General features: G+C 46.3%; 1 protein-coding gene across 1 annotated transcript; it reads right to left on the bottom strand.

Moving 5' to 3' along the window:
• Positions 1-4,428: 4,428 nt before the first annotated feature.
• On the bottom strand, positions 4,429-7,003 carry LOC117443183 (tripartite motif-containing protein 16-like). Its single transcript, XM_034079134.2, has one exon. The coding sequence runs from the start codon at positions 6,969-6,971 to the stop codon at positions 5,295-5,297; it is 1,677 nt and encodes a 558-aa protein (XP_033935025.1). The 5' UTR covers positions 6,972-7,003; the 3' UTR covers positions 4,429-5,294.
• Between the last annotated feature and the right edge of the window lie 6,837 nt (positions 7,004-13,840).

Below are 13,840 nucleotides of genomic sequence, written 5' to 3'. Positions count from 1 at the left end.
ACAGAGCAGGTGTTCTGTCCTTCTACAGCGTCTCTGAAACCATGACTCTCCTCCACAGAGTGCAGACCACGTTCACTCAGCCGCTGCATGCTGGAGTGTGGCTCGGTTATGATTACGGAGTCACTGCTGAGTTCTGTAAACTCAAATAGCCTGGAGTCCTTGGAGGAACTCTTCTACTTCTTAAACTCACCGTGTGTCAATCAGAGCTGATTGTCCATGTCTTCACTGCAGAGATCAGCTGTCAATCAAACATGATGGGCGGGGCTTCAACATCTTCTTCATGTTCTGTAGATGTTGGACTTTCTTCCGGCTCCTTCCTGTGTCTGTGTAGCCACGGAGGCTGTCACTGCTCAGGAGGATCCTTGTTCACCTGAACCGATGTGTAAACTTTGCTCTAAATCTGTGTTGGATGTTTCTTTTGATTCTTGTTTCTCTCGTAGCGCACGAGTCTTCAGAGAGGAAGCAGCAGAGCTTCTTTTATTGTACACATTTTATTCTGGTTCTAAAACAATAGAGACATTTATAATCACATGTATTCTTTCTGACAGATTAAATGTTATTGTTGCTGAATTAACTAAAACACGAGATCCCAGGTGGCTATGACACTTATTTCATCATGTTTATTTAAAATGGTATTACTTGCTGTCATGATCATAATCAATAAGTACATCATTCATTATTCTCCTGTAAATAGCTTAGAGTCTTTGCTCGGGAAATACATTGTATAATATTATAGTTTTGCAGACTAATTGTTGTTGTTGTTGTTGTTGTTATCCAAATAGAAATGGGATACTTTGATGTTTTATAGAACATTAATCATCATGATAATAATCAATAAGTAAATCATGTCTGACTCTGTTTGAAATAGCTGAGATGAAACACATGGTGTGGAGAAAGTGAGACTGGTCATGAAATCATTGAACAGACTTCACTGATGGGATGTGTGATTACATGAAATGTTTGGGTCATTAATAAAGGTTTGTCTTTCAAAAACACAAACAGGATGTTCTTCTTGTGTCCAAGGTGCTACGAAGCTGATGGAGAACATGTGGAAGTGATCTGAGACTAAATGAAGCTCAGCGCAAGTTCAACCAGGAAGACCGTCTTTACTCATTCATTTACTATTTCCATGTTACTACTCTCTCTCCTCTCAATCAGTGATCGGGGGCGGAAAAGGTTGTGGCGGATAGTCAGTCTTGAGCATGCACGTGCACACATAGACCTCAAAGTGGGCTTGAGCCCCTGCCCTTTTTCTTCCTCCAGAGAAAGTGCCCTTTTTATGGGGTGCTTCTTATTTTATTTTTATGTTTTTAAATAAATGAATATGTATCTACTGCTGTTCGCGCACACTTTCCAAAAAGATATTAATTGAATAAAAAAAAGTAAATATCAGGTCGGGAGATTAGACTGTGAAGTTCCGCTGCTCTCTCTCTCTCTCTCTCTCTCTCTCTCTCTCTCTCTCTCCCCCTCCCTCCCTCCACGTCTCGCGCACAGCGTTGCGGACATCGGCAGTCCCTTCAGACAGACAGGTAGCATAATATTAAATTAACAGGTAAATAATCTTATGTACCCCTTGAGCAGGCTAGGTAGATTAAACAGAAAACTATAGCATGTAGTTTAAACAAAACATTCATGTGGCTCTGTACAAATGAAATATACTGAGTATATTAAAAGCCTAAAATGAACATAAAAAGTCATGTTGGTTAAACATAGGGTAAATGAATATACCTTTTAATTTTGCAACCGATCTCCATGTTTTTTATTACTTAAGTCCAACAGACTTTTTACAGTGAAGCTTAAATAAAGAAATCATGTTGCTTTAAAAGGTACAAGTTAAATATACTGAGCATATTAAAAGCCTAAAATGAACATAAAAAAGTCATGTTGGTTAAACATAGGGTAAATGAATATACCTATATGAAAGGAAATATTCAAATAAACATAACAATTTCATGTTTCTTTGACATTACATAGTTGTGTGTCTCTAACATAATGGAATAGTTTTGAGTACACGTGTTTTTAATGTGTGCAACCGGTTTCTATATTAAAATCATGTTAATCCAACGGCCTTTGTTTTCAGTGCAGTTATTATCCAGTGGAAAGTCTTTACCTACTGGCCTATAGTTACATCAAAGTGGTTACTTTTTTTGGCTGGGCAGTGTAGTTCTACACACCGTCTTATTTGATTTTCTCAGGACTTGAAACTGTTTTTTGGGGGCAGACCCCCTCAAAGAAGAAAAATGTTATGCACACGTAAGGTCATCATCTTAACAGTTTATTACGCTCATCGAGTCATCCGTGAGCAGAGCATCAAGTTGCCTATAACAGCTGAATGTGGCGATTACCATCTTGTTCAGCAAAATGCCTCACAAACTTATTAAGATTTAAAGCTATGGTGCGTTTTCATTCAATGCTGAGTACAGCCAAACCTCATTCCTTCCGTCTACTTGGATCCGAATGCTTCTCGTTTTGCGCCGTCCCCCCGTTCAAATGAAATCGCCACCAATCATATTTCCACGCTCTCGCCAAGGCCGAGGGAGGGGTTACAAAGCTCGCGTCTTGTGCTGCATTCACTTGCACTCGGACATTAGAGATTTTCTCTGATAAATGTCCGATGGGCCACAACTTTTATTTCAAAACAAAGCTGCCAACTGGGGTGGAAAGGCATTTTTCTGAGGTGGCAGCTGCCACCCCGTGTCACCCCGTAGAACCGCCACTGCTTGAAATCTGAAATTAAATATTTTGTTAATAACTTCTTTTGTTACGAACTTTCTTTGTATCTTGTATCTTTCTTTGCACTTGGAAGTTGTTAAATATGTTTTCGTGTCTTCACTTGCTGTCTCTCCTTCCTCCCTTACAGCAGCAACCTTCTGGGGGCCATGTCCATGTACAGTAGATGTGTATTACTTCACTGTGGATAACAGGAATGTCCTTCTCAATAGCGAGGAGGAGATCAGAAAGCCTCTCTTCTGTACTTTGGCTTCTGAGTGTGTCTTTCACACACCGGCAGCTTAGTCATTTGTTCATCACCACTCACCTTCAAAATAACAAGTAAAGCCGGCATAATGTGGGACAGTAAAGTGGGAGGTGCTGCTGTCTGTCTGTCTGAAGGGACTGCCGATGTCCACAACGCGTGGAGGGAGGGAGGGAGGGGAGAGAGAGAGAGAGAGAGAGAGAGAGAGAGAGAGAGAGAGAGAGAGAGAGAGAGAGAGAGAGAGAGAGAGCAGCGGAACTTCACAGTCTAATCTCCCGACCTGATATTTACATTTTTTATTCAAGCAATATCTTTTTGGAAAGTGTGCGCGAACAGCAGTAGATACCAGGGTTTCCGTTAGCCGGTAATTACCGGTTTTTAGCTGGTAACATTTATAAAAAACCGGTAAATTCAAAACCTGACGGTCAAAATGTCTGGTAATAATTAGGGAGGCTCCGATCGATCGGCCGCCGGTCATTATCGGCCGACATTCACTCTTAATAGTTTGATCGGTGCTCTCTATAAAGGCCGATCAGGAGAGCTGGATCTGATCGATATGGACATGAACGCGAGTGAAGTATAACCGGACGCGAGAGAGAGATCAGATCAGCTGCTGAGTCTGACCGAGACACGCAGCTCTGCATGATCACCTGAAGCCCCGCCCTCTGTTTAGTGCGCTGCAGGAGCTGCTTGAGAAACTGACTGCTGTGAGAGAGAGGGAGGGAGAGGGGAAAAGAGAGGCTCCGTTTCTCCCGTGTTATTATTCAAAGTTGATGTAAACTTCTGAATAATGTACGTTATCTACTACAAGTAGTTTGTTTGAATGTAATAATTATGTTGTTTGTTGTTTGTGGAATCATTTATTGAAAAATTAATCTGAATTTTTTTCGATCTGTTACGATTATAAACTGAAGCAATATAAAAATGAGCCCCGTGAACTGAGTTTTAAACATCAGCATATCTGCTCATAGTCCGGTAATTACCTGCTAACGGAAACTCTGCTACACAACTATTATTATTATTATTGAAATATGACCGGTAAGTTTCAAATGTGTCCGGTAAAATAAAATCTGCCCGGACATTTGACCGTCGAGAAAAAATCCTAGCGGAAACCCTGGTAGATACATATTCATTTATTTAAAAAAAAATTAAAATAAAATAAGAAGCACCCCATAAAAAGGGCACTTTCTCTGGAGGAAGAAAAAGGGCAGGGGCTCAAGCCCACTTTGAGGTCTATGTGTGCACGTGCATGCTCAAGACTGACTATCCGCCACAACCTTTTCCGCCCCCGATCACTGATTGAGAGGAGAGAGAGTAGTAACATGGAAATAGTAAATGAATGAGTAAAGACGGTCTTCCTGGTTGAACTTGCGCTGAGCTTCATTTAGTCTCAGATCACTTCCACATGTTCTCCATCAGCTTCGTAGCACCTTGGACACAAGAAGAACATCCTGTTTGTGTTTTTGAAAGACAAACCTTTATTAATGACCCAAACATTTCATGTAATCACACATCCCATCAGTGAAGTCTGTTCAATGATTTCATGACCAGTCTCACTTTCTCCACACCATGTGTTTCATCTCAGCTATTTCAAACAGAGTCAGACATGATTTCCTTATTGATTATTATCATGATGATTAATGTTCTATAAAACATCAAAGTACCCAATTTCTATTTGGACAACAACAACAACAACAACAACAACAATTAGTCTGCAAAACAATAACTGTAATATTTTACAATGTATTTCCCGAGCAAAGACTCAAACTATTTACAGGAGAATGATGAACGATGTACTTATTGATTATGATCATGACAGCAAGTAATATCATTTTAAATAAACATGATGAAATAAGTGTCATAGCCATCTGGGAACTCGTGTTTTAGTTAATTCAGCAACAATAACATTTAATCTGTCAGAAAGAATACATGTGATTATAAATGTCTCTATTGTTTTAGAACCAGAATAAAATGTGTACAATAAAATAATCTTTTCTGCTTCCTCTCTGAAGACTCGTGCGCTACGAGAGAAACAACAACAAGAATCAAAAGAAATATCCAACACAGATTTAGAGCAAAGTTTACACATCAGTTCAGGTGAACAAGGATCCTCCTGAGCAGTGACAGCCTCCGTGGCTACACAGACACAGGAAGGAGCCGGAAGAAAGTCCAACATCTACAGAACATGAAGAAGATGTTGAAGCCCCGCCCATCGTGTTTGATTGACAGCTGATCTCTGTGCAGTGAAGACATGGACAATCAGCTCTGATGGACACACGGTGAGTTTAAGAAGTAGAAGAGTTCCTCCAAGGACTCCAGGCTATTTGAGTTTACAGAACTCAGCAGTGACTCCGTAATCATAACCAAGCCACACTCCAGCATGCAGCGGCTGAGTGAACGTGGTCTGCACTCTGCGGAGGAGAGTCATGGTTTCAGAGACGCTGTAGAAGGACAGAACACCTGCTCTGTGATCCAGGTACACTCCTACTCTGGAGGACGGAGGACCTGAGACGGGAGTGAGGATGCTGTTGTAACGAAATGAATAACTGTTTTGGTCACAATATAACGCCCAGGATTTGTCATTGTATCCAAATGAACTTTCCCTCCCTGCTCTGCTGATATTCTTGTATGCAACTGCTACACAAACTCCTCTCCCTCTCCGCTCCACCTCCCAGTAACAACGTCCAGTCAGACTCTCTCTGCTCAGGACCTGAGAATATGCAGTGAATCTGTCTGGGTGACTGGAATAAGACTGTTCTTGTCTCATGCGTGTTGCTTTTCTGCTCCCCTCAGATAATACCAGATGTGTGCCTGCTGTGTTTGGATCCAGAGTGATCTCCTGTGAATATGTTAAGAACCCAGCTCTGGAGGCGGGCTCTGCTGCTGGCGGTAAAACCTCCACTTCATTCGGTGAGACGTGTGTCCATTCCTCTCTGAGGACGTCCTGTAGTTTGTCTCTGACTGCTGACAGGGCCGCCGTCACGTCCTCAAAGTAGCTCAGAGGACGGATGTTGGTGCTGGAGGAGTGTGTAGCTCCACTGAGGGGGGCTGGCAGGGAGGAGGGGGGGTAGCTGAGCAGAAACTGGTTGTGGTCCTCTGCGTGAGACAGCAGCTCCAGCTCAGCGTCTCTCCTCTTCAGCTCAGAGATCTCCTGCTCCAGCTTCTCCTGGAGCTCTCTGACTCCACTCACTTCTCTCTCCTGCTGGGATCTGAGCTGCTGCTTCACGTCAGAGCTTCTCTTCTCCACGAGACGGATCAGCTCAGAGAACGTCTTCTCGCTGTCCTCCACTGCTTTATCAGCAGAGCCGTTGACGGCCTCCACCTCCTGCTGAAGCCGCTTCACCTCCTTCTCTCCGTCCTGGATCCTCTGCTGGATGTTGAGTCGACTCCCCTCCAGCTCTCTCTGCCTCTCAGTCCTCTCTGCAGCTGCTGACACCGTGTCGTGGCCTTTGTGTTCGTCCACAGAGCAGAGAGAACAGATACTCTGCTGATCAGTGCGGCAGAACAGCTTCATCACCTCGTCGTGACGAGAGCAGATGTTCTCCTGGAGCTTCTTGGAGGGCTCCACCAGCTTGTGTTTCTCAAAGGCAGGTGATTCATAATGAGGCTGGAGGTGTTGGTCGCAGTAAGATATAAGACACACGAGGCAGGACTTACAGGCTCTCAGCTTCCTCCCAGTGCAGACATCACAGGCCACGTCTCCAGCTCCAGCATAGCAGAGATCAGCAGGAGCAGCTTGGAGTCCAGTCTTCTTCAGCTCCTCCACTAAAGCTGCTAACATGGTGTTCTTCAGCAGGACAGGCCTCGGTGTGAAGCTCTGCCTGCACTGAGGGCAGCTGTGGATCTCCTTCTCATCCTCTCCGTCCCAGAAGCCTTCAATACACTTCATGCAGTAGCTGTGTCCACAGGAAGTGGTCACCGGATCCTTCAGTAGATCCAGATAGATGGGACAAGATATTAAGGTTTCCCGGTCCAGCTGAACTCCTTTCTGCGCCATTTCACCTCTCAGTAGCAGCGAGTGTGTGAGCTTCACTTCCTGAGAGCTAAAACTATGTGTTATCTGAACAGCATGTGTGTGGGCGGTGAATGTGGCTATCAGCTCTCGTACTTTACCCACATGTTACACATGTTACCCCTCCTCCTCAGTGTGGATCTGAAGGGGAGGGAGCAGGAAATACAGAGTGGAGCTGGCTGTGTCTGAGAGCAGGAAGAAGAGGGAGGGCTTATCAGACTCTGACCCACACAGAGCCTCGGTTACAACCTCCTCTTCATTTGAAAAGAGCTTTTAGTTGTAAAACAAGTTGGTAAACTTACAAAATCTGAAGGGGGTTAAAGACTTGTTTCCTCCACTGTAAATGTATCGCCTCAATGTCCTGAAATAGCTGATTGATTTAATAGTAGAATGTACAGTAAGCCGCTTTTTACTGTGAGTCAGGGCCGGCCCTTGACTTATGGGGGCCCTAAGCGAGCTTTGGCTTGAGGGCCCCCCTCGCACTAGTGCGTTCTCACTACACACAACACGGAACCAACTTTTGTCTTATGATGTTAGCATAAGCACACATATTGTATAAATAACCATGTAAACACCGTGGACCTAACCTCCTCTAGGGGGGTCCGGGGGCATGCTCCCCCGGGAAGATGTTTTTTTAAATATTGCAGTTAACCTCTTAAGGACGACGGTCCCCTCAGTGGACCCCCCCCCCCCCCCACCGTTTTTTTCGAGACTATGTCTCAGGGCTTCTTAACATTTATGAAACTATTAATGTGTAGCACCAGATTACCGGGAAGAATCTCAGCTAGCTGAAGATATGAACCATTTTTACCAAAACAAAACACAAGGGTAATACCAAGCCACTGAATTAGCACTAAGCGAAAAAATGCTGACGCACTTTAGCACAGAACTCAAAATAAAGATACCCTTATTACTTATTGAAACTGCACATACAATATATCCGATTAAAGCTGAGACTCCACAGATTATATAAGTATAGTATCATCACTGAGCGATCCGAACTCGCGACAGGGGAAGCAAACACAGACATCACAACACGTACCTTTACGGAGCTTTTACGGGAGATCGTCTCACCGTAGCTGTCAATCTGATCAAAAGACGTCTACAATGGCATTAAAACTAGAAAAAACGCAGCTGAATTGGTTGATCCATAGGTTATTAATGTATCTGTGGCTTTTAAAAAATTGTTTATAATCCATAATTCAATTTGTATGTAAAAATCGGAGCAAAAACGTTAGCTGCTAATGGTAGCCAACAGAGTGTATGCAGCTTCCGGTTTTGGCCACTCTCACTTCTTATTTGTTCATGTGTTGGTGTGTGTAGAGATTCCGCTCGATTCCATTGGCTCTAGCGGTTATAAAGAGATTTCATTCATCAAAATTGAGCAAGGGGGGCCAGAGATATGGAAGATCCACCCAAATGACCCCAGAAGTGTTTTTTCTCAAAGCATCAATCTGGTGCACTTTGAGAGCAAAATGAAGAGATCTATGGATACATCTCTCAACACCCATGAAACAGAACTGTAAACAGATTTTTCTTTATGGATATTTTACAATCACTCCCCTTTTAAACTGTATTCTGGTTTTGTCATAGTATTTCATAACTGTTTTTAATGTATTCTCTCTGGCTGTCCATCTCATAATGTTCACATAGAAACTAGCTGTCAATAGGAATATCATTCAGAAGAATTATCCGCCTCTCTGAAGAACCAGCACCTTACCGTGGTAGAGAGGTTTGTGTGCCCTGATGAACCTGGGGGCTGTGTTGTCTGGAACCTTGTGTTCCTGGTAGGGTCTCCCATGGCAAATTGGTCTCAGGCAAGGGGCCAGACTAAGATTGGTTCAAAAGACCTCATGAAAGAAACAACAAGAAGTGAGGATACCCGGCCCGGAGGAAGCCCGGGGTCCCTTTCTGGAGCCAGGCCCAGAAGGAGGACTCGTCGGCGAGCGTCTGGTGGCCGGGCTTGCCACGGAGCCCGGCCGGGCCCAGCCCGAAAAGGCAACGTGGGCAACACCTCCGCTTCTCCGTCCCGCGGGCCCACCACCTACGGGAAACAGCGATGGGATCAGGTGCTTTGCCAGAAGGGTGGCAGTGAAAGCGGATGGTCTCGACGGACCAGACCCGGGCGGCAGAAGCTGGCTTTGGGGACGTGGAACGTCACCTCTCTGGGGGGGAAGGAGCCGGAGCTTGTGCGGGAGGTGGAGCGGTACCAGTTGGATCGGGTTGGGCTCTGGAACCTTACTTCTGGATAGGGGTTGGACTCTATTCTTCTCCGGAGTTGCTCAAGGTGTGAGGCGCCGGGCGGGTGTGGGGATACTCACAAGTCCCCGGTTGGGTGCTTCGTTGTTGGAGTTTACCCCAGTGGACGAGAGGGTCGCCTCCCTACGCCTGCGGGTTATGGGGGGGAAAACTCTGACTGTTGTGTGTGCTTATGCACCCAACAGCAGTTCAGAGTATTCAGCCTTCTTGGAGACCCTGGAAAGAGTCCTGTATGGGGCTCCTGAAGGGGACTCTTTAGTCTTGCTGGGAGACTTCAACGCACATGTGGGCAATGATGGAGACACTTGGAGGGGCGTGATTGGGAGGAACGGCCCCCCTGATCTGAACCAGAGTGGTGGTTTGTTACTGGACTTCTGTGCTAGTCATGGATTGGCCATAACAAACACCATGTTCGAACATAAGGATGCTCATAAGTGTACGTGGTACCAGAGCACCCTAGGCAGAAGGTCCATGATCAATTTCATTATCGTATCATCGGACCTGAGGCCGTATGTTTTGGACACTCGGGTAAAGAGAGGGGCGGAGTTATCAACTGATCACCATCTGGTGGTGAGTTGGGTCGAGTGGCGGGGGAAGCCTCTGGATAGACCTGGTAAGCCCAAACGTGTAGTTCGGGTGAACTGGGAACGTTTGGAGGAGGCCCAAGTTCAGGAGGCCTTCAACTCGCACCTCCGGCGGAGCTTTTCGGGCATTCCTGTGGAGGTTGGGGACATTGAACCAGAGTGGTCGGTGTGCAAAGCCTCTATTGCCGAAGCCGCGGCGGGGAGCTGTGGTCTCAAGGTCCTAGGTGCCTCAAGAGGCGGTAACCCTCGAACCTCCTGGTGGATACCGGTGGTCAGGGAAGCCGTCCGACTGAAGAAGGAGGCCTTCAGGGATTTGTTATCCCAGGGGACTCCCGAAGTAGTTGCAAGGTACCGACAGGCCCGAAGGGCAATAGCCTCATCCGTGGCCGAGGCAAAGCAGCGGATGTGGGAGAAGTTCGGAGAAGACATGGAGAAGAACTTTTGGGCGGCACCAAAGTTGTTCTGGAAAACTGTCCGACACCTCAGGAGGGGGAAGCAGGGAACCATCCAAGCTGTGTACAGTAAGGATGGGACATTGTTGACCTCAACTGATGGAGTGTTAGGGCGTTGGAAGGAACACTTTGAGGAACTCCTGAACCCGACAACTCCGCCCTCTATGTTAGAGGCAGAGCTGGAGTATGACGGGGGATCAACACCAATCTCCCGGGGGGAGGTCACTGGGGTCGTCAAACAACTCCACAGTGACAAAGCCCCGGGGGTGGATGAGATCCGCCCGGAAATGCTGAAGGCTCTGGGTGTTGAGGGACTGTCATCGTTGACACGTCTCGTCAACGTTGCGTGGAAGTCGGAAACAGTACCGAAGGAGTGGCAGACCGGGGTGGTGGTCCCCCTTTTCAAAAAGGGGGATCAGAGGGTGTGTGCCAATTACAGAGGCATCACACTACTCAGCCTCCCCGGGAAAGTTTACTCCAAGGTACTCGAAAGGAGGGTCAGGCCGATTGTCGAACCTCAGATTGAGGAGGAACAATGCGGATTCCGTCCTGGTCGTGGAACGACGGATCAGCTTTTTACTCTCGCAAGGATCCTGGAGGGGGCCTGGGAGTACGCTTATCCGGTCTACATGTGTTTTGTAGACTTGGAGAAGGCGTATGACCGAGTTCCCAGGGAGTTACTGTGGGAGGTGCTGCGGGAGTATGGGGTGAGGGGGTCTCTACTCAGGGCCATCCAATCTCTGTACTCCCAAAGCGAGAGCTGTGTCCGGGTCCTCGGCAGTAAGTCGGACCCATTTCCGGTGAGGGTTGGCCTCCGCCAGGGCTGCGCTTTGTCACCAATCCTGTTTGTAATATACATGGATCGGATTTCGAGGCGTAGTCGTGGGGGAGGGGGTCTGCAGTTCGGGGGACTGCACCACTGCTTTTTGCAGATGATGTGGTTCTGATGGCTTCATCGGTCTGCGACCTTCAGCACTCACTGGATCGGTTCGCAACCGAGTGTGAAGCGGCTGGGATGAGGATCAGCACCTCCAAATCTGAGACCATGGTTCTCAGCAGGAAACCGATGGACTGTCCACTCCAAGTAGGGAATGAGTCCTTACCCCAAGTGAAGGAGTTCAAGTATCTCGGGGTCTTGTTCTCGAGTGAGGGAACAATGGAGCGTGAGATGGGCCGGAGAACCGGAGCAGCGGGAGCGGTACTGCAGTCGCTTTACCGCACTGTTGTGACGAAAAGGGAGCTGAGCCAGAAGGCAAAGCTCTCTGTCTACCGGGCCATTTTCCTTCCTACCCTCACCTGTGGTCATGAAGGATGGGTCATGACCGAAAGAACGAGATCGCGGATACAAGCGGCCGAGATGGGTTTTCTCCGCAGGGTGGCTGGTGTCTCCCTTAGAGATAAGGTGAGAAGTTCGGTCATCAGGGAGGGACTCGGAGTTGAGCCGCTCCTCCTTCGCGTCGAAAGGAGCCAGTTGAGGTGGTTCGGGCACCTAGTTAGGATGCCACCTGAGCGCCTCCCTAGGGAGGTGTTCCAGGCACGTCCAGCTGGGAAGAGACCAAGGGGTAGACCTAGGACCAGGTGGAGGGATTATATCTCTTTGCTGGCCTGGGAGCGCCTTGGGATCCCCCAGTCAGAGCTGGTTGATGAAGGAAAAGGAAGTTTGAGGCTCTCTGCTGGAACTGCTACCCCGCGCCCCGACCACGGATAAGCGGGAGAAGATGGATGGATGGAAGAATTATCATTTCTTGCAAAGATCTGTCACAAAAACAGGTTACACATTTAAATTCAGGTGTTGTTATGGCAACATCAGTGGCCAAACAGTCACATTTACTGCTGCAAATACGTTCAAACATGCTGTCGACACGTAAAGCAGTGGCATGCCACCATTTCAGCTGACCTTTTCTCAGAAATACTGTCACATAACATCTATATATTTCAGTGCTAGGTTGATGCTAAGCTAAGCTAACTATGAAACACTTGAACTGACAGGATTCCGGATGAACTGTGTACTGTAAGGTAGCTTCTAGCTTCATGTCGAACAGTAAGTCAACATTTTCCAGAGAGCTTTCTTTGAAATCACCAGGTAACGCTAAAAAAGATTACATTTAGATTGTATGACAAAGTGTTTATTTAATATATCTGGCTAGCTATAGCTACTTGCTAACGGTTTAGCTTACCCCCGCGATTCAAAGTAACGTCAACGTAGCTATAATTTATGCTTTGCTTACATGTTCGCATAGCTTGGAAGTTTACTGACATTTACATACCTTGTTTACCTGGCTCAAGTGGTGGCTCTGGGGTTGTTGTGTGAGCCCAACCCAGTCTCATGACATTTTGTGTTCACCAACACGATTTTTAATCTATTGATTCGTGATCACCAACACGATTTCCCCCTTTTTTTCATGTTGCACAGCACGATTTTAAAAGCAATGCATTTCTACTGGTAATGTGTTTCGTGCCTGCAGCACGTATTTTTCTCCGGTCGGGTCGTGGAAGACCGGAAGCTGTGTGGTTCATAAAAACATGTTCTTACTCAATATCAAGCCACAATTATTGCTTTTATTTTAAATCGTATAATTTCGGACTTTTGTTGCCATCTGTGAGGAAAATAAATGGATACTGAAATCTGTATTTTTTAAGATCTTTTTTTCCTTGTAATTTGTTATTCTTTTCAAAATAACACACTGTTATTTACTCACCAATAACACACAATTATCGATTAGCGATTACCCAAGATCCTCAGCTATGGTTTAAGCTCGCTGATTGGATGTTTTAGCCGTAATGCATGCTGGGATTTGGTGTTTATATGGTGTTTTACCGGAAACAGACGTAGGCCTCTAGAGAGGCTTCTCAATACTCAAATGTCCCCTCCTCGACTCCTCGACTCCTCGGTCCTCCAGTAGTGACCCGGGAATGAATTTCAGCGCGCCATTTTGAAGGACGTCTCATTTCTCTAAATGCACACCGAGGACCGAGCATCGAGCGTCGAGGAGGCTCTCTGGAGGAGCTACAGTATAACCGAGGATACACTGATGGTTCCTCCACGGCTCCTCCGCGGATGCATTTCCGGGAACGGTGGAGGCGTGACGCACGGCCGGACTTATCTCAGCCAATGACAGCTCTGCATGCATCCTCTGGATATTATTTTAGAAACTGCTTTCATCGCGTCGCGATGTTTACAGTGAGAACAGCTGTGAGGTCCGTGCAGAAAGCAGAGCAGTGTGTACAATATATATCACTCAGTAGAACAGGCATGGGCGTCGCCTGGGTTTTTCTTTAGCCCCGGACAAATTCTACCTAAATAATATAATACATTAACCGTACTTTACCTAGAGGATGGTAGAATTGTAATTTCCCGTGTTCAGTGAATGCAACAGAGGCAACCACCAGACCAATCAGAGAGTTGCATGGAAATAAACGTGTTTTATTGGCTGACAGGTACGTACCTCTCCTCTGTGACAGTGTTTACACTTTCAGCCGCCGACGTGGAGTTTCTGAAGATGGACATTAGACATTTTTTTAATAAAAAAGATTGCAACTCTCAAGTGATGGCTCAAAC

The sequence above is a fragment of the Pseudochaenichthys georgianus genome, unplaced genomic scaffold (genome assembly GCF_902827115.2).
Source record: "Pseudochaenichthys georgianus unplaced genomic scaffold, fPseGeo1.2 scaffold_552_arrow_ctg1, whole genome shotgun sequence".
In the NCBI taxonomy this organism is placed as follows: domain Eukaryota; kingdom Metazoa; phylum Chordata; class Actinopteri; order Perciformes; family Channichthyidae; genus Pseudochaenichthys; species Pseudochaenichthys georgianus.
The sequence above is the reverse complement of the archived record's forward strand: the minus strand, read 5'-3'. Positions and strand labels throughout refer to the sequence as shown.

What these genes read in the sequence shown, in the direction of transcription:
- LOC117443183 (XM_034079134.2), bottom strand. Translation starts at nt 6,971, where the DNA reads ATGGCGCAGAAAGGAGTTCAGCTGGACCGGGAAACCTTAATATCTTGT.